This window comes from Truncatella angustata, assembly GCF_020726525.1.
Source record: "Truncatella angustata strain MPI-SDFR-AT-0073 chromosome Unknown BKA67scaffold_1, whole genome shotgun sequence".
In the NCBI taxonomy this organism is placed as follows: domain Eukaryota; kingdom Fungi; phylum Ascomycota; class Sordariomycetes; order Amphisphaeriales; family Sporocadaceae; genus Truncatella; species Truncatella angustata.
This window is the reverse complement of record NW_025763381.1, coordinates 2,905,502-2,927,809: the sequence shown is the minus strand read 5'-3', so window position 1 is coordinate 2,927,809 and position 22,308 is coordinate 2,905,502. Positions and strand designations below refer to the sequence as shown.

At 52.2% G+C, this 22,308-nt stretch overlaps 9 protein-coding genes across 9 annotated transcripts; 4 read left to right on the top strand and 5 right to left on the bottom strand.

Moving 5' to 3' along the window:
* The first annotated feature begins 100 nt into the window (after positions 1 to 100).
* Positions 101 to 1,420, top strand: BKA67DRAFT_545739 (putative electron transfer flavoprotein alpha chain precursor). The gene is made up of 2 exons (XM_046101345.1): positions 101 to 568; positions 633 to 1,420. The coding sequence occupies exons 1-2, from the start codon at positions 263 to 265 to the stop codon at positions 1,377 to 1,379; spliced, it is 1,053 nt and encodes a 350-aa protein (XP_045963901.1). The 5' UTR covers positions 101 to 262; the 3' UTR covers positions 1,380 to 1,420.
* On the bottom strand, positions 1,421 to 3,299 carry BKA67DRAFT_545735 (uncharacterized protein). The gene has a single exon (XM_046101344.1). The coding sequence runs from the start codon at positions 2,986 to 2,988 to the stop codon at positions 1,450 to 1,452; it is 1,539 nt and encodes a 512-aa protein (XP_045963900.1). The 5' UTR covers positions 2,989 to 3,299; the 3' UTR covers positions 1,421 to 1,449.
* A 345-nt stretch (positions 3,300 to 3,644) lies between these two features.
* On the top strand, positions 3,645 to 5,609 carry BKA67DRAFT_652984 (uncharacterized protein; the record flags this gene model as incomplete). The annotated part of the gene is made up of 3 exons (XM_046106272.1): positions 3,645 to 3,808; positions 3,861 to 4,056; positions 4,110 to 5,609. The coding sequence occupies 3 exons, from the start codon at positions 3,645 to 3,647 to the stop codon at positions 5,607 to 5,609; spliced, it is 1,860 nt and encodes a 619-aa protein (XP_045963899.1).
* An 834-nt stretch (positions 5,610 to 6,443) lies between these two features.
* On the top strand, positions 6,444 to 8,195 carry BKA67DRAFT_652983 (heterokaryon incompatibility protein-domain-containing protein; the record flags this gene model as incomplete). Its single annotated transcript, XM_046106271.1, has 1 exon — positions 6,444 to 8,195. The coding sequence occupies one exon, from the start codon at positions 6,444 to 6,446 to the stop codon at positions 8,193 to 8,195; it is 1,752 nt and encodes a 583-aa protein (XP_045963898.1).
* Positions 8,196 to 9,031: 836 nt separating this feature from the next.
* BKA67DRAFT_652982 (uncharacterized protein) lies at positions 9,032 to 11,738 on the bottom strand (the record flags this gene model as incomplete). The annotated part of the gene is made up of 4 exons (XM_046106270.1): positions 9,032 to 9,077; positions 9,134 to 11,322; positions 11,368 to 11,446; positions 11,590 to 11,738. 4 exons carry the CDS (start codon positions 11,736 to 11,738, stop codon positions 9,032 to 9,034), a joined length of 2,463 nt encoding a protein of 820 aa, XP_045963897.1.
* A 501-nt stretch (positions 11,739 to 12,239) lies between these two features.
* BKA67DRAFT_28208 (uncharacterized protein) lies at positions 12,240 to 14,870 on the bottom strand. Its single transcript, XM_046095956.1, has 2 exons — positions 14,488 to 14,870; positions 12,240 to 14,417 (listed from the first exon to the last, which is right to left on the bottom strand). The coding sequence occupies exons 1-2, from the start codon at positions 14,708 to 14,710 to the stop codon at positions 12,505 to 12,507; spliced, it is 2,136 nt and encodes a 711-aa protein (XP_045963896.1). The 5' UTR covers positions 14,711 to 14,870; the 3' UTR covers positions 12,240 to 12,504.
* A 2,562-nt stretch (positions 14,871 to 17,432) lies between these two features.
* Positions 17,433 to 17,818, bottom strand: BKA67DRAFT_652980 (uncharacterized protein; the record flags this gene model as incomplete). The annotated part of the gene is made up of 3 exons (XM_046106269.1): positions 17,433 to 17,512; positions 17,578 to 17,651; positions 17,706 to 17,818. 3 exons carry the CDS (start codon positions 17,816 to 17,818, stop codon positions 17,433 to 17,435), a joined length of 267 nt encoding a protein of 88 aa, XP_045963895.1.
* A 510-nt stretch (positions 17,819 to 18,328) lies between these two features.
* On the bottom strand, positions 18,329 to 19,615 carry BKA67DRAFT_652979 (uncharacterized protein; the record flags this gene model as incomplete). The annotated part of the gene is made up of 1 exon (XM_046106268.1): positions 18,329 to 19,615. One exon carries the CDS (start codon positions 19,613 to 19,615, stop codon positions 18,329 to 18,331), a length of 1,287 nt encoding a protein of 428 aa, XP_045963894.1.
* Positions 19,616 to 20,859: 1,244 nt separating this feature from the next.
* On the top strand, positions 20,860 to 22,007 carry BKA67DRAFT_529900 (uncharacterized protein; the record flags this gene model as incomplete). The annotated part of the gene is made up of 5 exons (XM_046099151.1): positions 20,860 to 20,873; positions 20,942 to 21,130; positions 21,274 to 21,301; positions 21,576 to 21,674; positions 21,987 to 22,007. 5 exons carry the CDS (start codon positions 20,860 to 20,862, stop codon positions 22,005 to 22,007), a joined length of 351 nt encoding a protein of 116 aa, XP_045963893.1.
* Between the last annotated feature and the right edge of the window lie 301 nt (positions 22,008 to 22,308).

Here is a 22,308-nt window from a genome sequence, read left to right as displayed (position 1 = left end):
AAGCAGCATAAGCAGTAGCGCTTCATCCCCGATAGCGGGATGTTGCACATGGCATCAATTTACCTCGGGCTCCTGGCCGATGACAACCGCTTGACCTATGACGAGCTCCAGTCCCTCCTGCCCCCCGTCCCGACTTCCAAGCCAGAAGGTTGCTTGCTTAGCACATTCAATACCGATACTGTACTGGGGTCGCTCGTTTCGTTTCGTTTCGTTGCATCGCATTTGAGTTGAGATAGCCACAAAGGCTCAATCGCGGCACATCATGTTTTCAGCAGCTAGGACGACTGCTGTTCGATCAGCCCGCAACCTCCCCCAGGCCACTTCCGTTTTCGCGAGCCCCTACAGCCCGTCCGCGCTGCACAGGCTACTGTCAACATTGGCAGTCCTCGAGCAAAGAGATGGTCAACTCAACCACGGATCCCTGAGCGCCGTCACAGCCGCAAGGAAGCTGGGTGGCTCCGTACATGCTTTTGTTGCCGGCGCCAACATCAACGCCGTGGCCAACGAGGCAGCAAAGGTGGACGGTGTCGAAAAGATCATTGCCGTAGACAATGCTGCATATGATAAGGTATGCTGCATCCACCAAAGCCCCCCCCCCCTACGTCCGTTAACTCGTCTCTGCCTCCTCCCAGGGACTCCCGGAGAACTATGCCCCTTTGCTCCTCGAGAACATCAAGAAGGGTGGCTATACACATGTTGTCGTAGGCCACACAGCCTTCGGAAAGAGCCTGTTCCCCCGAGTCGCCGCCATGCTCGATTCGCAACAGATCTCTGATATCACCGCAATTGAAAACGAGAACACCTTTGTCCGACCCATTTACGCCGGCAATGCTATTGCTACCGTCGAGTCAACCGATGACATCAAGTTTATTACCGTTCGTGGCACCGCCTTCGCGGCCGCTGAGATCGGAGGTGGCTCCGCGGCCGTGGAGGCTGGCGTTGATCCCAAGGTTGAGTCCACCTCAGATTGGGTATCCGAGGACCTGGCCAAGTCGGACCGACCCGACCTCGCAACCGCCCCCAAGGTTGTCTCTGGAGGAAGAGGACTCAAGTCAAAGGAGGAGTTTGACCGGGTAATGTTGCCCCTGGCTGACTCGCTTGGTGCTGCCGTTGGCGCATCACGAGCGGCTGTTGACAGTGGATACGCCGACAACAGTCTCCAGGTAGGACAGACCGGCAAGGTTGTCGCTCCCCAGCTTTACATGGCAGTTGGCATTTCAGGCGCTATCCAGCACTTGGCAGGTATGAAGGACAGCAAGGTCATTGCTGCTATCAACAAGGACGCTGATGCACCCATCTTCCAGGTCGCCGACGTTGGCCTGGTCGGTGATCTATTCGATAAGGTGCCTGAGCTCACAGAAAAGCTGAAGTCGTCCTAGTCATGCTATAGATATAGTACAATGTATTACAAGATGTACAATCACCTCATCCGTCTCGTCTATTTATGCTTCAAGACGCAGCTGACAGCATGTCCGAGATCCTCGTATACTTCTCCCTCTGCTTGCCAATCTTGCTGCCTCTTTCCTTTTCCGCCTTGTCTATTTTATGCCAATCTTGCCACGTGATGACTGTGGATTTGCTGGTGTCCACCTCGTGTCTCAAGCTGTCCCATCCATGACTTCCACCATTGCCCAGGAAAGAAGCTTCCGAGGACCAATCAGCTGCTATAGCGTCACCAGTGGAAAAGGCATCCTGCATGGTCGAAGCAATGACACCCGTCGGCCCTCTCTTCACCCAGCCTGCGCAATACACACCACCCAAGTGCGTTGGAGCACTCGCATCTACTGCCCCACGAGTGAACACTCTTCCTAGGCCGTCATTCCGGATCACACCGCTCCTATCGTCGAACAGGATACCTGCCTCCGTGAATCCAGGTAGTGCAACTGATTTGTACCCTATCGACCGGAACGCCAACGCCGAAGGAACCTCGAGTTTCTCGCCTGTCCCCCTTACCTTGGAAGTTGGGTCGAACGGTGCGGACAACAAAGTGCGCTCAAACAAGGTGCTTTGAAGGCCCGCCAGTGGATCCCCACGGAACTCGGCTGGGGAAAGGCAGAAATCTAACGACCACGTCTTGGCAACATCCTCCTTCGCTGTCGAGCCCTTGACGATGACTTCCATCAATCTTTTCTGAGCCCTCGGCAACTTTGATATCTCATCGGGCACGAGGCCCATATCAATCCGGTGGAAGCCTACATCATGCAGCTTCATCAGTTCTCTGACTTCCTTGATTGTGTAAGCAGCCTGCATTGGCCCGCGGCGCCCAACAACATGCACACGCTTAACCCGGCTCCTAAGTAGTGTTTCGATAGCAGCCTCGGTAATGTCAGACTTCCGTAGCACATCAACGTTCTCGAGCAGCATCCTGGCGACGTCGAGCGCCACGTTACCCTGGCCGATGATGACCGCCTCGTCCCCGCGCGTCAGGTCGGGGTTCAAGTCTGCATACTCGGGAAGACCGTTGTACCACCCGACAAATTCTCTGGCTGAGTAAATACCTTTCAAGTCCTCCCCCGGCACACCGAGCTTCTTGTCCTTGCTGGCGCCATAGGCGAAGACGACTGCATCGTAATGTCGCATCAAGGCGTCCAACGGCACCGTGCACCCATCGAAATGACCGCCTTGATTTCCAACAGAAACGTTGCCGATGAATGTGAAGTCTGGTGAGGCAGCAACCTCCTCGAATTTGTCCTGGCAGTTCTTTACCTCCGGGTGGTCCGGCGCGACGCCAAAGCGGACCAGGCCGAATGGTACCGGAAGAGCCTCAAACATGTCAACTTTGGCCCGCTGGATTTTGGACATGACACGGTAGGCCGTGTAGAAGCCGGCGGGCCCAGAGCCCACAACGGCCATGCGGAATGGCTTGTCCTGGCGGCTCGACGGAGTGGTCGAGTAGAAGTTCCGGCTGCGTGGTGTGACCAGGGGCGGGCTACTCAATGCCTTTCCCTGGCATGAGCGGCAGATCCAAGATCGCGCAACCGCCGCCATCGCAAAGTCTCAATTCCAACAATGCAGAAAGATATTGAAAGTGGTCGTGAAGGCGGCGTCTTGTGTTAACCTTGCGAGTATTGCAGACTTAGAGTTAAAAAAGAACTGGGACATATCGCATAACCTTGAACCCGGCCGGCTGAGATATGGGTCTTATCTCGCCGTGCCGAAGCCGCTTTGCACTACCAACGCCTTATAACCCCAAATGCATCATGCAGGAACGGTCAAGTTAGTATGTCAAGTTACATTAAAACTTAATATGATTTGGCAGCAACCGTTGGGGACATGGTCATGCACAGACAAGACAGAATTTTCCAACTACTGGAATTACGCGTTAAGATATCCAACAATTACTGAATGTGCGGTTGGTTCTAAGCGCTCGAAAATGTAGTGACGTCCCAAGTTGCAGGGTTCTCTGGGGCCGTTCGTTGGTTGGAAGTCCAATGTTTCGTTGCCATGCCAACCTTCCCGCCTAATGTGCTTCCCAGTCCAGCCGCAATTGCATACGATGTGCCATGTGCAAGCAAGGCTCTTTAAACCAGCACGTGTCGCTGAACTTCTCGAGACCCAGCATTCCAGTCGTTATACCCTCCTTCGTTTCCTGCCAAATACTAGTTGGTAGTGGCCTCGTATTCGAGGTTGGCATTTCCGCAATTATGGGTGGCTTCGACCAACCGTACCTGTACGACGCAGATCGTCGCGATTCTTTTGCACCTACCAAGGGTTTTGATCCAAAGGCAATAACGAGAGCAAGCTGGGAACCAAAGCCTAGGCCGACGAAGCGTGAAGGACCGCTTGTATCATTCAACAGGCACCCCGAGTATGTCTTTATTTCTTATACCCACCACGGGAACCCTCGCTAATTAGCCAAGTCTCCACGAGGTGCCCACCGGCCGGACCACCAGCTTTCGTCCTATGAGCTATAGGACCAAAGGATGGATCGTATGGCTGAGATGGGTACAAATGACTCTTCGGTGCCTTGAGGTCATTGGTGCTCTCGGCGTACTGGCATTGTGGATCCTCATCTCGAACGTTGAAGATCTTACCGCATGGATTATGAGAATCGCCGTAAGCCTACCTATAATATTATCCCATGACTTCACAGCTGACCACAATCACAGTGCGGTGTCGTAGGTATCAACTGTATTTATGGCATCTTGCATCACATGAGGCCTGCTGGTAGCAGGACACCGGCATCTTCAGCCGCATACAACCTCTTTGCTGCGTTCACTGACACGGCCACTCTGCCGTTCTACACCTACGGCGCATACTCTGCTCGCACTCACTCGGAAGCCTGGACGACTTTATTGTCTGATCAGTCACTCACTCCCAGATACTTCGTACCTGCGGCCTACTACACACTCATTGGCGCTGGTGGTTTACACTTGTTGTCGCTCTCCATCTCACTCTGGCTTGGCCTGATGTTCCGTCGTATTGCCAATATGCCTCCTGATATGAACCCGTTGGAGGATCACCTCACGGCACGGGTTCACAAGCGCAACAAGTCTTCGGTCTCAACGAGCTATACAGCCATGACGGAGGAGGCCAAGCGTCTGTCAACGCCCCTAGAAGGCCGCCGCCGGTCCGGCGCGCCGTATGAAGATCTGCAGCGCCCGCCTAGCATTCCATTCATGCATACACGATCTGGTTCTCGAGACTCTGCTATTTCCATTTCTTCAAAACACGATCTCCCCAGTCGGCAATACGGTATCCAGCCGGGTAACTCGCCACGTAATAGTATCACATCGCCAGCTGATCTGAAACGTTTGTCCAAGCCCACGTCCGGCCACGGTAGCTACACCGAGCTCCCGCTCCACGAGGCTGGGGCCTCTCGGCCCGGCAGCCGACCTGGCAGCATTCTTGTCGACCCTAACCCTTCCTCAAATCGCCCACCCAAGTTCACGGAGGCATGGTATACCTCTGAGTCTCTCATCACTCGCACGCAGGAACGCCAACGCGCCATGAATGCTGCCGCCAGGATGAGCGCAAGCAACAGCCGTGCCTACGAGGCTTTGGTTCAGCCTTACGACGAGGTGTCAGATGATGATTCCGATCGCGAAAACAACATGCGCCCTGACCCGACAGATGTGTCAGATCTCACTGATAGTGTCATTGGCAGCAATATGCACCCCAATCCCTTGCGCTCAAACCCGACGCCCACCGGGTCAGCAATCTCGGCCGCTTCACCTCCTGCTGTGCCCCGCCACGGCTTAGATGACGGCAAGAGTGCTCCCCGTGTCAAGACGTCGTTCTACAACACGCGGAGCAGCGTCGCGCTTGGCGAGATTTCGACCAACTCCCGTTCCGTTAGTGGCTCCCAGGACATCACCGAGCAGAAGCCGGCTGCCCTGAGGCCGGGCAAAGCAATGGCGCGAGTTAGGGACTCGTCCATCCAGCCCGAGGGCGACTTTTTCTCAAAGCCTTACGGACAGCTTAGAGCCTCCACGCCGCCGGTCATCGTGGGCGGCAAGCGGCAGGTGTCTACCGGGAATGACTTCGATCTGGGTAGTGGCGACGGCAAGAAAGGCTACAGGCGGAATGTCAGCGGCAAGATCGCAGAGGAAGGCAGAGCTGGTACTGACAGGAGGACGTCGAGATATGCTGTTTTAAATCGCGATTAGGCGAGGGGGAATGGGATACTTACTGTGAGGAGGGAGTCTGGTGTTCGTCTGGCAGGCTCTTCTCGCGGAAATATTTGTGGTTCATGGGTTTTTCAAAGGCGTTTTCTGTTGATACGTTTCGCATGATGATGCATGATCGAACATGATGTAATATAGGATACGCCTATTTGAGGCGTGGCAATTGACAAAGTTCAGTGCCAAATATTGACTTGATGATGAGCACGTGGAATGATGTACCAGACGTAGCGAGAGCTCAAAGACTCCAATCATACTAACCTAAGGTTAGGTTAGTGTAGTTGCTACCAGATCTTTGAGCTACATTACAGATAAATGTTGCCTGGAAACTAAATGCGGATCGTGCACAATTGGACTTGATCATATTCAGAACCCAACGTCAGAAGAACCGGGAAGACTAGACGAGATTACAGCAATAGCGGCCTCTTAAGCGAAAGCAGAGCGACAGGGCCAGGTCTGGCAATGCATGCGATGATGTCAAGGATTTCTCTGGGGGCTGAAATGACCCCCTGGGTCCGCCCACCCACCCTGCATCTTCGGCAGGCTGCACGTTGCTGCAGACAATCCAGCTATTCACAGCACAGCCACTATCGCGCCAAAAACAAATTGCGAGATGAAAATCGAGAGAGAACTCGCTCAGTCAATTCGTCCATAATGCCTCTTTCCTCGGTGCTCGACCACATTGCTGTTCGGCGCTCTACATTTGGCTTGTCTTTTGAGTGAGTGAGAGAGAGTGAGAGAGAGAGAGCCTCACGATTTGCATCAGTTGATGAGCCGCCATTAGCAGCGATTTCGTCAGGCGAATTTGTATTGCCGTAAATGAGGCTGCTCAACGTCAAGACGAGGAAGCTGGAGGAACACTACGGGGATAGGATACCGCCATATGCTATACTCTCGCATACCTGGGGTGCCGAGGAGATCACCTATAAGGACTTTCAGAGCTCGGGTTATGCTAGTATCCATGGCTACGACAAGATAGATGGGTGCTGTCGGCAGGCTGAGGGGGACGATGTCGGCTATGTTTGGGTCGATACCTGCTGCATCGACAAGTCTAGCAGCGCCGAGCTCTCGGAGGCAATCAACTCCATGTATGAGTGGTATGAGAAGTCAGCTGTTTGCTATGTCTATCTGTCGGATGTGCCCGCGGACGATGACCCGTATGAGCTGTATTCGGCATTTCGCTTCAGCCGCTGGTTCACCAGAGGCTGGACCTTGCAAGAATTTCTAGCCCCGCGGAAACTGAGGTTTTTCAATAACGAATGGACGAGGTGCTTCGGCACAGATATCACTCGCCCGAGAGACAAGACGGAGCAGACGATGATGGACCTAAGCTATGACTTCAAGTGGAACGAAGCACAGGTCTGCAACATACTTGCTGCTATAACAGGGATTGGCATCACGATCGTGAGTACTGGCAACTTTGAGATTACGACAATGGCTCAGCGCTTCTCGTGGGCTGCTCATAGGAAAACAACCCGTGTGGAGGATATGGCCTACTGCCTCCTGGGTATTCTCCGTGTCAAAATGCCCTTGCTCTATGGCGAGGGCGAGGCGGCCTTCCAGCGGCTGCAGGAGGTCGCGATCAACACGAGGATAGATCAGAGTTACCTATGCTGGGGTCTTGACATGGCATGGCCGGAGATCGCGGCTGCACAAATGGCTAATCATGTTCTGGCTCGGTCGCCTCTAGCTTTCCAGCATTGCGGAGGTGTGAGAAGCCTCGTCGAAGACGATAGTGAGGCGCTCAGGACACAATCTGTAATCAACCAGGGACTGCAACTGGAAGTTGACGTGTTACCGGTGAAGCAGAACGGGCTCATCTCACTCGCACTATTGGCATGCTACCGCAATACGGACGATCTAGGTCTCGCGATACCTGTGGTACAGTTGGGTAAGACTCATTTGTTCCGAAGACTTGAGGGCATCCCACCTTTTCAATTACTGCCGAGCGCGAACTTCACCAAGAAAGCGAGCAGGAGAACAATTGTGCTTCTCGACCCCGAACGCACACATCATAGCAATGCAATGTACTATTCGACGCCCGGGTCCGACATGCCACGTTGGCTGTCGCCACGACGGTTCAGGGGACGCTTGCTCTACTTCTTTGGCGAACTTCGCGAGATTGGGTTTGATGTCGATTCGTACTATCCACCGGTATGCACCTTTGACCCAGGACGCTCCTTTGTCAAGAAGTTGTCGATAGATCTTGATAAGTTCAACCCGGGATATTTTGCCATATCATTCCGCCGGGGAAAAGATCGCATAGCGGTGTATTTTGATATTCCGGCAGGACTCACAACCTCGTCCGCACCTGTCAGGGTCCGGGCTTTCAAACTAGACCGGGGATCGCTCTTAAGTATGGTGCTTGCGAAACGCCGGAGGCCGTGGCGGCCTGCGTGGTTACAATTTGAGATCGACTCATCCGAGAGCTGTGCGAATCCCGGCTGTAGAGAACTCGGCCACCTTCATCTGTCACATGTCACGCAGGACCGAGGTGCGACGTTCTTCGTCAGTGCAAAATACGGTGGACTGCACGAATATCCGGAAGACACAGAACTTTCTGACGTGTGAAGATTAAACTTTCATGTGTTACCATTGTGGCAATATTGTATTTATAACGTAATGGTACTGTGATATCAGCGGGACGCCCACCAATCTGTACGCTCATGCTCCTCGGCGCACAAGGTTCTCTCACTCTATGATCTGGGCCTATTACTTGGTCTGCTGAAATTATGAAGCAGAGTCATCTACGCATGTTATGAGATGGGTCCACTTACACGTTATGCTCTGGCATCGTCCGACTACGCCGATCATTGAATCAAGTAACGGTTTACAAATCCTGGCGTGGAATCATAAGGACAGAAGGGCGCCGCATGTGAGATAAGCCCAACTAGTCTGGTTGGCATGTCTCCCTGTGCACAAGTCAAGGGTGATAGATCGCACCAAGACGGTCTGGGTAGGAGGCTATGACATGATATCTCCTGGAATGTGTCCACCTCGCGGGAACACATAAAGCACATCGACTATATCTGGACTGTCGTTGACAACTGGTCCTTGGCAACGTAGGCACCAGGAGAGCACTGGATCTCACGGTCAAGTCTTCCGTTCATGACCAATTCTTTATTCGCTTCTATTGTACAGGTCTACATCGGTGGGTATCTGTAGAAGCATCTCAAACTACAATCGTAGCATACTGGCAATTAGCCTCAACGCGTTCCACTCGTACTCGACACGTGCGGTCGGTCAAACGCATTCTCCCTATATCCATTATCCGTTGACGCCAGCTTTTAGACCTGAACTCCATAATCATGAAAGGTAGCATCCTTTTTTGCTAGTGATCTGCCTCAGTAAAACATAGAATGCTTATAACTGGAGCAACACATAAATCTGGAAGAACCATCAAAGGGCTAACCTAGCATAGAATGGGTATTGACAGCCTTGGGACCAAGTTCACTAAAGGGATGCTAGTCAGCGCTGGTGGTAGTAGATAAGGGACCAAAAATACGTACTTGTAATCAACACGGTTGAGACTCATACCCCGCTGAGCCTCCAGGGTCTGAGCATCACCAAGATTGTGGATGCAGTAAGCAAGACGTGCTGTGATAAGCGAGCCGAGAAACATGGCCTCCTCAAACCCGTTTTTCGTCCACTCAGCAAGATAAGTTGGCAGGGTTGCCATCTTGATACTGGTAGGCGTCTGCGCATGTGAATGATGACTGGGACCAACTTCACCAGCCGTAGAGCCAGGAGCTTGCACGGACCCAGGAATCCCCATAGAAGCGGTTGTAGCGGCTTGGAGAAGAGGGTTCACTGAGCTTGATGTTGGCAGTGGTAGTTGACCATTGAAGGAGCCGGTGGGCGTCTGCGAGCCCGTCCCGGTTGGCGTGGCCATATTCGAGGGAAGTTCTGATGTGAAGATGGTGGCACTGCTTGGAGAAATGAGGTGACGGGCATGCAGAGTCTGCATGACATTCTCCTTGAGACCGCGCAGCCGACTGCCATTTCCAACAAAGACGATGTTGTCCCAGCAGCCAGATCTTTTGTAAATGTCGTCGATGCTTTGGATTGTACGGTAGATGGTTTCTGTGATGCGATCGATTTCACCACGGTCTGCGAAAAGGAAGCGTTCTAGACCGATATCGAAATCTTTCCGGACACGCTTCGTTCTACGCTCTGTGACAGAGGGAGTCGCTGCTTCGGCAGCGAAAGGCAACTCGGTGACCGTCTCGCCAACAGCAGGCGCTGTTGCGTCTTCCGAAGAGGCTGGTGCCGCTTCAGTAGAAACGGGAGCTGCCTCACCATTCGTCGGGTTCTCCGATGCAGGCTGAGGTGCACCGTCTGAAACGGGGACAGTTACGTCCTCGTGTACGAGCTCCTCGTAGTGAAAAGTAGCAAACCTCCTCTTAGAGTTTGGCAGACGAACAGCCTTGGCAGGTTCAGGCTCTTGACCTTTGCTCTTCTTGCCTCTTGCTGCCTTCTCCTTCTCCTTCTTCGCAATGAACTCGCGTGCGTTGCCGCTGGTAACGATGTTGGCGACATCGAGGACACCCTCATCATCTGCAGTCTTCTCTTCAACAATCCCATTGTCGTCTTCGGCGCCAATTTGCGGTGCAGGTTTCGGCGGCTCAGTCGGCTTGAGGGCTTCGGCCACAAGTGGTTGGCTTGGTGCGCCAGTCTCTGTGGGAAGCTCCATGAGCTCGTCCAACTCGCCGTCGTAAGGAAGGACCTCGCAAAGCGAACTCCTCTTGAGCTGTTCGACCATGTCCCGGGTCAAGCTCTTGTCCTTCAAGAGTGACAAGAGCTTCTGAGTGAAAACCTCACCACCTGAAATCTCCCGATCCGGGTTGGGGAACCCCAATGTCTTGTTGCTAACAACTATGTTGTCGTAGAGGCAAGTGACATCGACCTTCTCGAAGCCAATATCAACAACAGTCATGGTAGGCCACTTGATACCGTACTGGGCAGCAACAGCACTGTGCAACAGGCAAAGGGCGGGTGTCTTGGTCTTCTCAAACACGTAACGTGCGATGGTCTCGTGGTCCGGTCGAGTCCACTGCGGTGAAGCCATAAGCACAATGGGCGTGTTGTGATATGTGGTCGTAAGTAGGCTGTGCACATGATCCAAGAAGGCCAAGAAGGCCTCCATATTGGCGATGCGACCGCCGATGATGGGATAGACGGCGCCCTCGACTGAGTCCCTGTCCTCCACATACTCGTAATCGTCCTCGTCGAGCTTTGCATGTTCGTCGCCGTTGCCGGCGCTCGTCCTGCTGCGCTTGAACGTATAGTATGGCAGGTACTCGCCGGTCTCCTCATCCTTGAACATGCGTGTAGGTATGCGATGGGCCGGCGGGGTGAGCTCTGCACAGCCCAGCTGGGCCATGGTGGTCTGGCTACCGGGGCAGATGATGAGGACCTGCTCCTCGCGCCATTTTCCCTGCTGACTCGACATGATGCCTGCAGGGTCTTGTCCGTCAACGTCGGGTATGCCTAGGAGGACCGAGGACTTGAGCTGATGGCGCCGGAGAGCTCGCTGGTGTCGCGGAGTGGCGGTTCGGCCGGAGAGCTGCTGTGGAAGACGCTTTGAGGTGCGCTCGGGAGACGAATGTAGCAAGCCTTCCTCGTCGCTGGACCAAACGTCCTCTGTGTCGTCGCCCGAGGAGTACGTGTGATCTTGGTTGAGATCTTGAACGTGGAGCTAGCAGTCCAAGAGATTATTCACTTCGCGAGGGACGCGACCTACTACTGATGCAGCTGCTGTCTGATTCGTCGCGTTGCGCTCGAGCAGCTCGAGCTTGGATCCGCGCTTGCTAGGCGAAGGGCTGTCAAGGGAATATTGGTTAACCCGAGTGTGAATGTTGATCAGGATAGCAAGATAACTTTCCATTGAACGGTAGATATGTGAGAAGCGGGGGGGTTGGTGGCTGAGCCAGGACTGGATGCATCAAGCGGGGCCTTAACTTACCACGGCCGGGGTTGGGGCTGACTTTTCGTCGCCATGGTAGGCTTGGCAGGAGTCTTTGGAGTCTTGGGCTCTGGCCGTGAGGTTATCCGGGTTCCATTAGCTCGAGTGCGACGGCCATGAACACGCTTGATACCTTTTGGCCAAGGCATTTTGTGTTCCGTTGGGGAGCTTGACCATCTAGACCAATTCGAGCTCAACTGTATGGCAAATACCGCCGGGGTGGTTTCAGCTTTGTATCCGGCCTGGTGGTGTGTCATACGAGGGTTACGGGGAGAATAGAGCACGGCTGGACACTCACAGGTGGTTATGTTTGTTGTACTGGACTCAAAAGGCGGCTGTACAGGCAAGGTTAACGTCCAAATGGGCACAGCAACAGTGACGTGCATGCGCCTTCGAACACGCAAACTTGAACATCTGGGACATTGGAAACTCTTGCAGCTACCGAGCAACTGGGCAACCGGACAACTCACAACGCACCGTCATCGTATTGGCTGAATGAATCGATTAAACACAGCCTACTTCCATCTATTCTTGAACAGACGCGTCCAGCTTCAACCTAAAGCCATTGAACTTCATAAGCTATCTGGATGACCCTCCAATTCCAGTCTCATGTCCCACCATCCCGCTCTGCCATCCTGAAAGAGCGGTGTCACTCCCACGGGTCTAAGTATATACATTGAATTATCTAATAGATCTCAAGGGGGGGTATTCGTGTGGGCTCTAATTGAACCAAATGCCGCGCTCATATTCCTCGTTAAAGCACCTGTAAAGCAGCCCTCCGTGACCAATACATTCCACTGCCGCGGAAGATGAAACCCCCAGTTGCCACAAAATGAATGCTGTCTTTTTCCCAATAACTCCGTGCCAATGTTTAGATCGTGATAAATGAAGGTGAGAATAGTACAATGAAAAGATTCAGGCAACAGTGACTGAAGCAGAACGGTTTCTCGAGGCGAGGTCCGACTCCTTGTCCTTTGTTGCCTTCTCCTCTCGAGTCAGGCTTTTATGAGGTAGAGACATGGGCCGCTTCTCCTTAACATCAAACCTCGTAAAATAATCGAGCGGTTCTGAGGTCATTGCAACTTGGCGTGCAGGTTCTCCCGAATCCTTGCCAACGTGCGTAACGCTGACCTCCGGTGTGCTGAATATTTCAGCAGTGGCAGTGGTGAAGGATTCGCCAGGCTTGGGTGTCGATGCATCATCAGCGAACTCAAACTCGTTACGCAGTGGGCTGCTGACCATGCTGACATCTCCAAGCTCGGCTTTATTCCGAGACAAGCGAGCAACATTGCGGACGGGTAGGGGAGGTGGGACCCGGCGCGGAATGTTGACAACAGCTCCCTTAACCTGTACGGCTTGTGGTGCAACCATACGAGGTGGTTGTGCGGTTGCAATCTCGAAAATTACAGGCTCCTCGGCATCTTCAAACTCCTCATCCTCGTCGTCGTCGTCGTCGTCGTCGGAAAGCTCGGACTCAGTTTGATCTATATCATCCACGTCGTCGGTATCGAGCTCAGGCTCGCTTTCCGAGACAGTCCGCGGACTATGTGTCTCTTTCGGCTCGTCCTTTGGAACGTCCTTCAATTCAAGGTCCAATCCCCCGTCCGAAGGCTCTTCAATACGCAGTGTGTCATCGTTACTGGTCCGAATCGGCAAGTCATCTTCGAGGTCTGGGAATGCGGTCAACTTTCGAATCACGCTGATATCGATCTGTGTATAGTCAACGTCGACGGGCTCTTTGGCTTCCTCTTCCGGCGTCTCCGCAATTGACGGCTGGTATTCAGCTTCGCTTCGACCTGGGCTAGGCGTTGTGGCCGCAGTGTTGACGTCGGTCTGCGTGCCAGCCTCGGTAACATGACTATGTTCAGTGGCCATGGTTTTGTTGGACGTGTAACTGCCCCTGTTGCTTCTCGATAGATAGGTATCCACACTGCGTCGACTAAACTTGGGAAACAATGGACTCGCTGGGCTTGGGCAAAATTCGAACTGGGCGCTGTCAGGTCTCAGATGCGTACCAGCCTCCCGAATCTCCGCCCCGGCAATCTCCAAGGCCAGAACACCGAAAGGGTCGGGATCTTCAGGGTTCGGAATGCCGAAAGAAGGGGTCCCAGATGGTGTGAGAGCGGGCGACTCTATGTGGGCGTCTCCTGGTGTCGGCTGGCTTGCTAACTGTTCGAGCAGTGCAGTGTCGTAGTCGGTTCTACCTTCGGCGAATTTGAGCACTTCGGAGAGTGGCCGCACTTGCGGCAGACTCTGATTGACATCTCCAGCCAAGATCTTGGGGACACTGAAATTACAGCCATAGAAGCGCTCGTTCTCGTCGGCTCTTTCACTCAATACAGACCCGTCTAGTGTTGCGTCGGTAGACCGCCCTCTGGATTTGACGTAGGTAAACACAGTATCGCTCAGGTCGGCCCAGTTGAACTCGTTCTCCAGGAGTCCCAAGGATACCACGGGCCCATTGGCCATGTGCACATCCGTGCCGAGTGTAATCCTCGGTCTGCCGAAAACCTCCAAAGTGGTGAAGCTGTTGATGACGGCGACGCAATCGTAGATATCAATCCCGAGTGCGAACCCGAGTGTGACAGTCTGTAAGGCAATCCCGGAAGGTGGTGACCATGTTCCATCTGTTTTTCTGGCGATGAGAACCCCACTGCCGCCCGAGCCTGACGTCCAGAGACCGGACCGCATGGAAGTGAATATGGCCAAACCGACGGCATTTTGTATTATTCTCGGCGGAATCTTCTTTAGCATCTTTTGTGTTGAATTGCTACTAGAGGTTGTCGTAGGGCTGCATGGTCGATCATCGGGCACTAGATAGCCGTCGCCTGTAGCAGAATTGTGTTAGTGACTTGCAGGACGGAACAGAGCGCCGGTGATGGGCCTTCTTCAACATACGGCAGAAGGATATAAGTATGCGAGCAGCTCTATCGCATTCTTTGTCTATTGTAGTCGGCGCATAGGAATCCTTCCCGGTCCGCGAGGATGTGCTCAGCCGGTTGTTCGGCGATGGTATCTTGTCAGCCCACCCGCGAACCTTGTCGAGGCTCGTCTTTCCCCCGGAACCCGCGCTATTCCGGCTGCCATTCCAAGACGGGAGCAAGGCAGAAACCCGCTGCATGTTGCAGATGCAGGTCTACAGCCTGGGTATTCCTTCAATCATTCATACAGGTCTCTGTCGTCGAATCTGAGGAACGGGGGGAGGAAGGAAAAGGTTAAACGCTGTTGGCAAGTCGGGAAACGCTCTTTGCATGGCCGCCCAAGGCCCGGAGAGTAAGTTGCCAGTGGCTTACACGGAGAATGGAGATGTCCAAGATTGGAGGGAGGGGGGGTTATTAAAAGCGGAGTGCAGATTTCTGGGAAGCAGTGACGTTTGGCCCTGCTTGGACCTGACTCTGGTTCCAGTAACAACCGGCATCCACCACACCACCGTGGGCATGCAATGCTACGCCAACTAAGGATGTGTGAGCAGGGAGCAGACCTGGCGCAACGAGACGCAATGCAGTGTGGCTGGCTTCGCTGGATGCTGGATGGTGGGTGTTGGCTGTTGGGGGTGCTGGGTGCCGGCTTAGTATGCTCGTGCTGCGCTGTGCTGTGCTATGCTATGCCAATTGCCAAATGCGATGCCGACCCTGGGTAGCACATGCAGTAACCCAGCCTAGAGTGCAGTCCCAACCTAGGTAGCAGCCCACTTGACTGCAGCAGAAGGCGAGTGTCAAAGAAAGTGGTTGCAGCTCCTCGGGTGGTCTAGTGGGCTCCAATTGTAGGCCAAGATATTGACTAAATCCAGGCACGAGGTCGGGCAATTAAGGTACAAAACAATCAGGTGAAAGTTTGAGGGGTCCGTCTCGGGGCCTATTCTTCCCAGCTCAGGTTTCAGCCAATTGTTGCCACCGTACTGATATTTTCATGTCCCGATCGTAGATGCAAATGCGGGGGTCGGATGCGAGAGAGTCGTTGATGGCTTGCCTTGGGGGTGATAACCGACCGCCCCCAATGGGCGCCTTGGAGATGAAGATGTGTCAGATAGAGAGACAGGGACGCTGGTAGCCGCGTAAAGAAGCAATGATATCTCATCTATGTCTGCACACTACCATGTGTGATATTAACGTGGTAATGGTCGGCGATTGTACAAGCATAACAAAACAAAACAAAATGCCAGTTGCTGGATCTAGACTTGCAGACAAGTCAGACACGAGGCCATGGTTTTTATTAAGGGACAAATTACGAGCCATCTGCGGCAGGGCTGTCAATCATCTACAGTATATTGTCAAATGTTGCACAGGTCACACATGGAGATTTTGGCCCTGCGGTCTGGGATGCCCCCAGCAAGCCTCGTAAACTCATTGTATCTTACTTTCTCCACCACCAGACTCTCGGCTTCCTTTGCCTTGCACGCCGCCTCTCATTCATTCATTCACTCATTCACTCATTCATTGAATGACCTGTTTTGCTTTTTTTCTTTTTGCCGGATCAATCCAATTTCACTCTTCGCTTCATCCACGATCTCAGGCCAATCTTTTCACCAGTTTCCAATGGTCCCTGTTCAACCCGAACCTTGTTTCCCCTCTTTCGTCGCACATCACCAGTAGTGCATGGTTAGAGGCTCTGGTAGTTCGCATAGTAAGAAATAGTTCCTGCCAGATGGCTGTGCTTATGGGCACTTGCAGCACTGCCGACTCAGCATGCAGCATGACGGCCTAAGCATAGAACTTGGCCCATTCTGGTGCGTTTTCTGAAGCACATGATCCTGGCATTGTGCATTGAAAAGGGTCACGGAATCTGAGCCGGAAAGCCTGGGTTGCTTACTCGGTAGAACCTCCACAATCTGAGACAGGACGAACGTCTTTTCGGATGATAATATAGTCGTGATACCCACCACCGCCTAGCCACAGCCTGATCAAGCTCGCGCAAAGACTTCTTCACATGAACGTTGGGTGTTCAGGCAAAGTGTCCGGCGTTTGGGCGTCCATTTACTCAAGCCGTCCTACTCATGCAAAGTTGACGCTTTGTGAAATGTACTTGTCCTACAAGATTTAATCTCATTTGATGCCGTTCCCAATGCAATCTTCGATTCCGCAACATGTTAGGTAATATGGTAACTTTAGATCCCGCCCACGCCGTTGAAGTTTCTCACCAAGGCCGGGGCAATCCTTGGGGGCAATGGGGACTACGAATCAAGAAGATTTCTCGGACCGCAACTATTGACCAAATTTTTTTTAAATCCTTTTTACAAAAAAAAATTCAGATGACCTCGGCAGGGCCGCCTGGCTACAGAGGGCTCGATCTGAAGTTCAACCACAGGGAAGATGCATGGTGGGCGTACTATTGAATGGTGAATTTCTCGATGCTACCATAGTATACCAAGAACTCGACCCCCCCTGACGCTAGCCGAGCTGTACATCTTAATGAACATGTGGTTTGGATCTTATTGTGTTTTTTCTGCATTTTCATCAACTAGTCCGCGCAAAAATTGCTCTTTCTACATACCTATGATCCAGAGCAACGATCGAACAATAGAAGTAGTCAGCCATTGCTGTTAAAACACGACAGCACCAGCCGCCCTGAACCACTCTTGACTCGTGATCTCTGCAAGCCATAAATCTTTCACTGCCAATGACGCGGAGGCCACGGAACACCCATCAGAGGCCAAGCTCGACGGCGTGGTGGGGCTATAGACCCTGGATCAGCGATGTCCTCCACGGCCTTGCCAGGGCTGCAGATTTCCAACCATCAGCAAATTCCAGCAGCGTCCAGACCGCCTTGACGCAGATCTGAAAAGTGGACCGTTTGGAATTTAAGCCCGGTTCCTAACATAGGTTACTGTACTCCTGTTCTTCGTTTCACAGCTCCTTCTTCAAGCCTCCAATCGAACCAATGCCCGAAACGACGTCTTGAGCTTGCTTGTTGCCTTTAAGCTGGGCTGTTGAAGGGATATTTTATCAGCTTTCACTCTGCTCGTACACATCCAAGAAACTTGGTGCTTACATCCTGCAAAATCCTCGCCCTGGGCCCGGTACTTCTGCGCCTCGGCTTCAGCTTTGGCTTTGAACACCATGACACTGTGAAAGAGTTAGTCTACGGGACTGCTTAGACAAGCAGGAAATCCCACGTACCCCAGCTTCTCAATGAGCGGGTCGAACATGCCCTGTTCATATGCGACGTAGCTGCTAGCGATGATGATGCAGACTATCGCAAGCGACACGAGAACTGATTGCCAAGCTTCCATTTTAGAAGAGTGCTGAGTTGACTGTTTGGTTGATTCCGCGTACAGCAATGTGACTAAAGTGTCTAAATGTGTTTAATGTTTTCATATGAATAGAGTCATGAACTGAGCAGTCTGTGGTCCTATAAATCCTAATTTTCTGATGGTAACACAAACATCAATCCTGTTTTTGCCGGGGGGAAACCAAGTTCATGCCATGTGACGAAATCTGCCCACTTGCTTGTGGTCCAATAACCCAGGTTTATGCACACTGCAGCACAACGTGCATTTCCCTACTCTCCACGCACTAGAGTACAATTTCCAAGAAAAAGATTCGCAATGACATATGACATTTCGCTTGGTATATGGATTTGGTATCGTGTTTGCCGGATTACCGACCCCGATGACTTTGAAAAGTTCATTAAACGCCCCAAAATTTGCTCCGATGATGCTGGCAGATGTTCCGAGGAAGTGTTCGTTGCGGCGTGTGCCTCGACTGTCTAAATGATATCATTATAATACTGTATAGTGCCATCAATTGTTCTGTTGTCCGAATGTGGTGCCCGGATAGGGGCCTCCAGAGGTAAGAAATTGCTCGAAAGGAAAACAGCTAATAGTCTGACGAGATGAATGAGCCCAGCTTGGGCGCGGCACATCCTCCCACTCCTCGTTCGTGAGTGGATAGAAGTTGTACGTTTCGTTGTAGCCCTCGCATTCGAAGATACCCTCAAGGTGTAAGCGCTCGATATTGACATGTTTGGCTCGAAGTCCCATAAAGAATGATCTAAATGTGCCTTCACGGAGATGCACACCGCCGAGCGAAGCTTGGTAGGGCTTTGCTAATCCACGACCGCCCAGGCGCAGCCGACGTAAACTCGACCGGTGCTGTATGATGAAATTTTGCAGATCTCCTTCCTCGCAGGATATGCCTACCAGAGTTAGCTCAGCCAACTCCGGATACACAAATCCGTTGAACAGCTCCCAGAATGATAAAGCGAATCTGGAGTTTGGGCTCGAATACGGGTGGAATGCAAGCTTTAGGCTGTGCAGCATCTTCGGCTGCTGCAAGATGTATCCGAGTCCGTTCACAGCTTTCATAGCTGAAGCGGGCCCTTGCAGGCCAGACGGGTCCAAGGTTAGATCCAGGCGAGAGAGGTTTCTGAGCGATTGAGAATGTGTGAACCAGTGCTTTCGGCTTTGAGGTGTCTTGAGTATCTCAAGAGGAAACCAATCGATCGATAGCGAGGACAGTGACAAGCCATGTAATGCAGCAACAATCGTGTTCAGATTGTTATATGCCATGGTGCGGTCCATCCTTCGACAACTGGGGACGCCATATACGTCACGTAGAACCTCGTTGTCGACGGGACATTCAGTGAAAGTAACCATGACTTCTGTCAAGTTTGGCAGTGATGCGAAGGCTTCTCGTAGCTCGTCGCCCCTCGAGTGGAACTGAGCCAGGGTCTTCCGGCTTGCGGCTATCTTGGGATATTCATTCCAGGCACTACTCAGGGTTAGTGACCGTTCTTCCGGAAGTTGGACAAAGTGTTGCAACCATGCGGCATGTCTCGCGTCATAATCGTCGACATCAGAGAGGTTAATGACCACGGACTCAACACTGGCTCTCAGTTGGGCGTGGTGAGCAATGTTATGCAGTCGGCTAATATCGTTCCTGTGTCCGAGGACGGTAAACCTCGGTGCCAGTATATACTCATATCCGACATTTGACAAAGTCTGGTTGACCTCCCGAAGATTTCTGGCGGATTGCCGATCACAGAAGCCAAATATGAGCCGCACGAGCTCGACTGGTAATGTGTCCATGAAGGTCGCACACGGCTGAGGCTAATCGGGGTATGCAAAAGGCGGGATGGACCTCCCTGGTGGAACCTGTCCGCGGGAGGTGTGTTTAAAGTAAGGCAGATGATCCAGTCAAAGAATTAAAAGTGAAGGTCCCGAAAGAATGAAACCCAATGAGACCTCCTTATCATATGGCAACCTCCTCAACGAGTCGACTTTACGTGATGGCTTCAGTCAGCTCAGGCAACTGGAGGCAAAGTGGCGGGCTTAGTCGATACTTATTTGAACGAGTAAGCGGCGACGGCGGACGATGCATGGATGCCTCTCCAGTTCTGCAACGAGCCTCTGGGCTGCCCGAGCAAAAGCCAAATTCACGTAGCCAAGTATCGGTGAGAGTGAGACATGCATGCACCTGGGCTGGGTTCCGATGGGTTTCTCTGAACGCCAGCAGGGTTTAGGTTTTTGCTTTGCTCGAGAAGATGAGCCCCGTAGAATTAGATATCCAATCTGCAGTCGAACCAAGAGAGCGGTCAAGCGGTGTAAGAGTAGGTAAGGTTCTGTGCACGCAGCAGGCAGATGACAGCCAGTGGAGGCCTAGGGGGATGGGATAATACGGGGCTTTCCTTTCGACGTGGCAAGGCCTGCAACCCAGTGCAGTGCATTTTCAGTGCATGTCACTTAGGGTGCTGCTTTTCTAGTACCTGCATATGGATACTTTTCCAGTAATGTTACCAAGCTGCACGGAAGCACCTAAACTATCTGACCTAGACTAGGCACTACTACGTATGTAACTTGTGTATGTACGGATCCGTACGTACATACTGTAGTGAGGCGGGTGGCGCCAAGAGGTTCGAGGTCCAGAGAAAGAACACTCCCAGACTCCCCCTAAAAAGCCGCCAGAAGCTCATCCCGCCAGTCCGCCCGTCGTGCCACGCCATTGACCCGTGTGGAACCCGAGTTTAGACTGCTTCGAGAAAAACCTACATGCAACTGTTGGGATTCAGTGAAATTAGATGCAATTGGTAGACATTTGTGTCCAGGAACCCGACAAGGTCACAACACGCCCGATCCACGTTTGGAGCATCCCATCACACCGACAGTTTGGTTCTCTACAGAGCGGAAGCTGTAAAGGAGATCCAACGTCGGCTCTTCCCATTCTCCCATCCCCGCGTCGACGGTTCAGGTTCATTCGAACCCTCAGCCGCGAGCCACGTGTCGACACATCGATCGAACCCACTTGAATGAGAGTTTGTATGGTCGCCGTACACATGTCGTTGCTGCAGTACGTGTTCCTTTCTACCTACTCCAGATCATCTGTCTAGGAGCAAACACATCTTAATCGTTTGCCAGATCTTACCGGAATCTGTCACCGCGCACGCGCCTTGGTGTAGGAGTTGGCATTCTCGCTTGGGGCTTCATTGGCCTGCAACTATCTGACCGCGCAGAGGAAAGGTTCGGCCTCAAGGCTACTGAGGAGGATAAGGCTGCATTGAGCCACCTGGCCCCAAGGATTGTCACGGTGGAGAAGGGCAAAGATCGGTGAGCCGTGCAACCATACTCGTCCAATGCGACACCAGAGCCTGGTCCCCAGCACGGAAGGCGGTGTGGTGTGTAAGACTCTTGGCCCATAACAACGTCTCACTCATCGGATCATGTGAGCAACTCTATTACTCAGATTATAGCCATGAAGGTCAGGGTCTCTCTCAGGTTGTAAGCGGTACAAATGTCTCGAGGTTCCTTTCCTAGTGGCTATTGTATCTACAGGACATGTCGAATCGGACGAAAGTAGATGTGATGAATTATTTGTTGGCTCCAGAACCAATAATAATCACAAATGACTATCAAGTGCATGGTCCTGTGCTGCAGTATTGTGGCACGCATAAAACAAACGCCTTATGGTATTCCAAGGGATGAGGCCCAATCATAATTTTTCCTGCCCAGTGTGCCTATATTATTGGTACAACCCTTAGATTTGCTTTTATAGACAACCTGGACACTTCTAAACCTTCAGATTTCCCCAAACTGCTGTACTAGGGCGGGGGCCAGACGTTTCAGCGCTGTTGTGACCAAGGTCTTTTTCAATGTATGTTTCCTCTACCATCGCTCAAACCAGCGTGCTGCATGGTCATTCACCTTTTCGAAGGAGTCCACCGTGGCGGTGCTGCCATGACCGCGCACAATTGATGCAGCCATTGTAAGTCGCTGAAGCTCGTGTATGTGCCACATTTCGCGTCCTGGTAATTAGCAAGAGACCAGTGAGTGCATGTCACCATTATTGTACGACCCTATTCTCTTCAGTCATATCGCGGACGACTACAGAATGCGGGCAAACATGACCACATTCAAGCATTGGAGTCACTTAATGCATTTTGATCTATACGGACGTTATGTATAGTACAGCGACGGTTTGGCATAGCGAGGACTACGTCGTTGTTCACCTGCTGTCGCTTTTAAAGAGGGAATTTGGGGCGTTGTTATTTTATCATAGCTGTAGCAATAAACCAGCTTCCAGCATATATCACGGGATTCCCGATATAAATAATGATTGACTCAGTGGTGTGAGAGAGAGGGTTTAAAGGGTGAGTAGTCAAATCAAAGCATCGGCGGTTATCTCTCATCGCTCGTCGTGTACTGCTCCTCACAGGTGGTTTCATGTAAGATGGTATTACTACAACAACTTCAATACGATGCTTCGTTGCATAACTGACATAACTAGG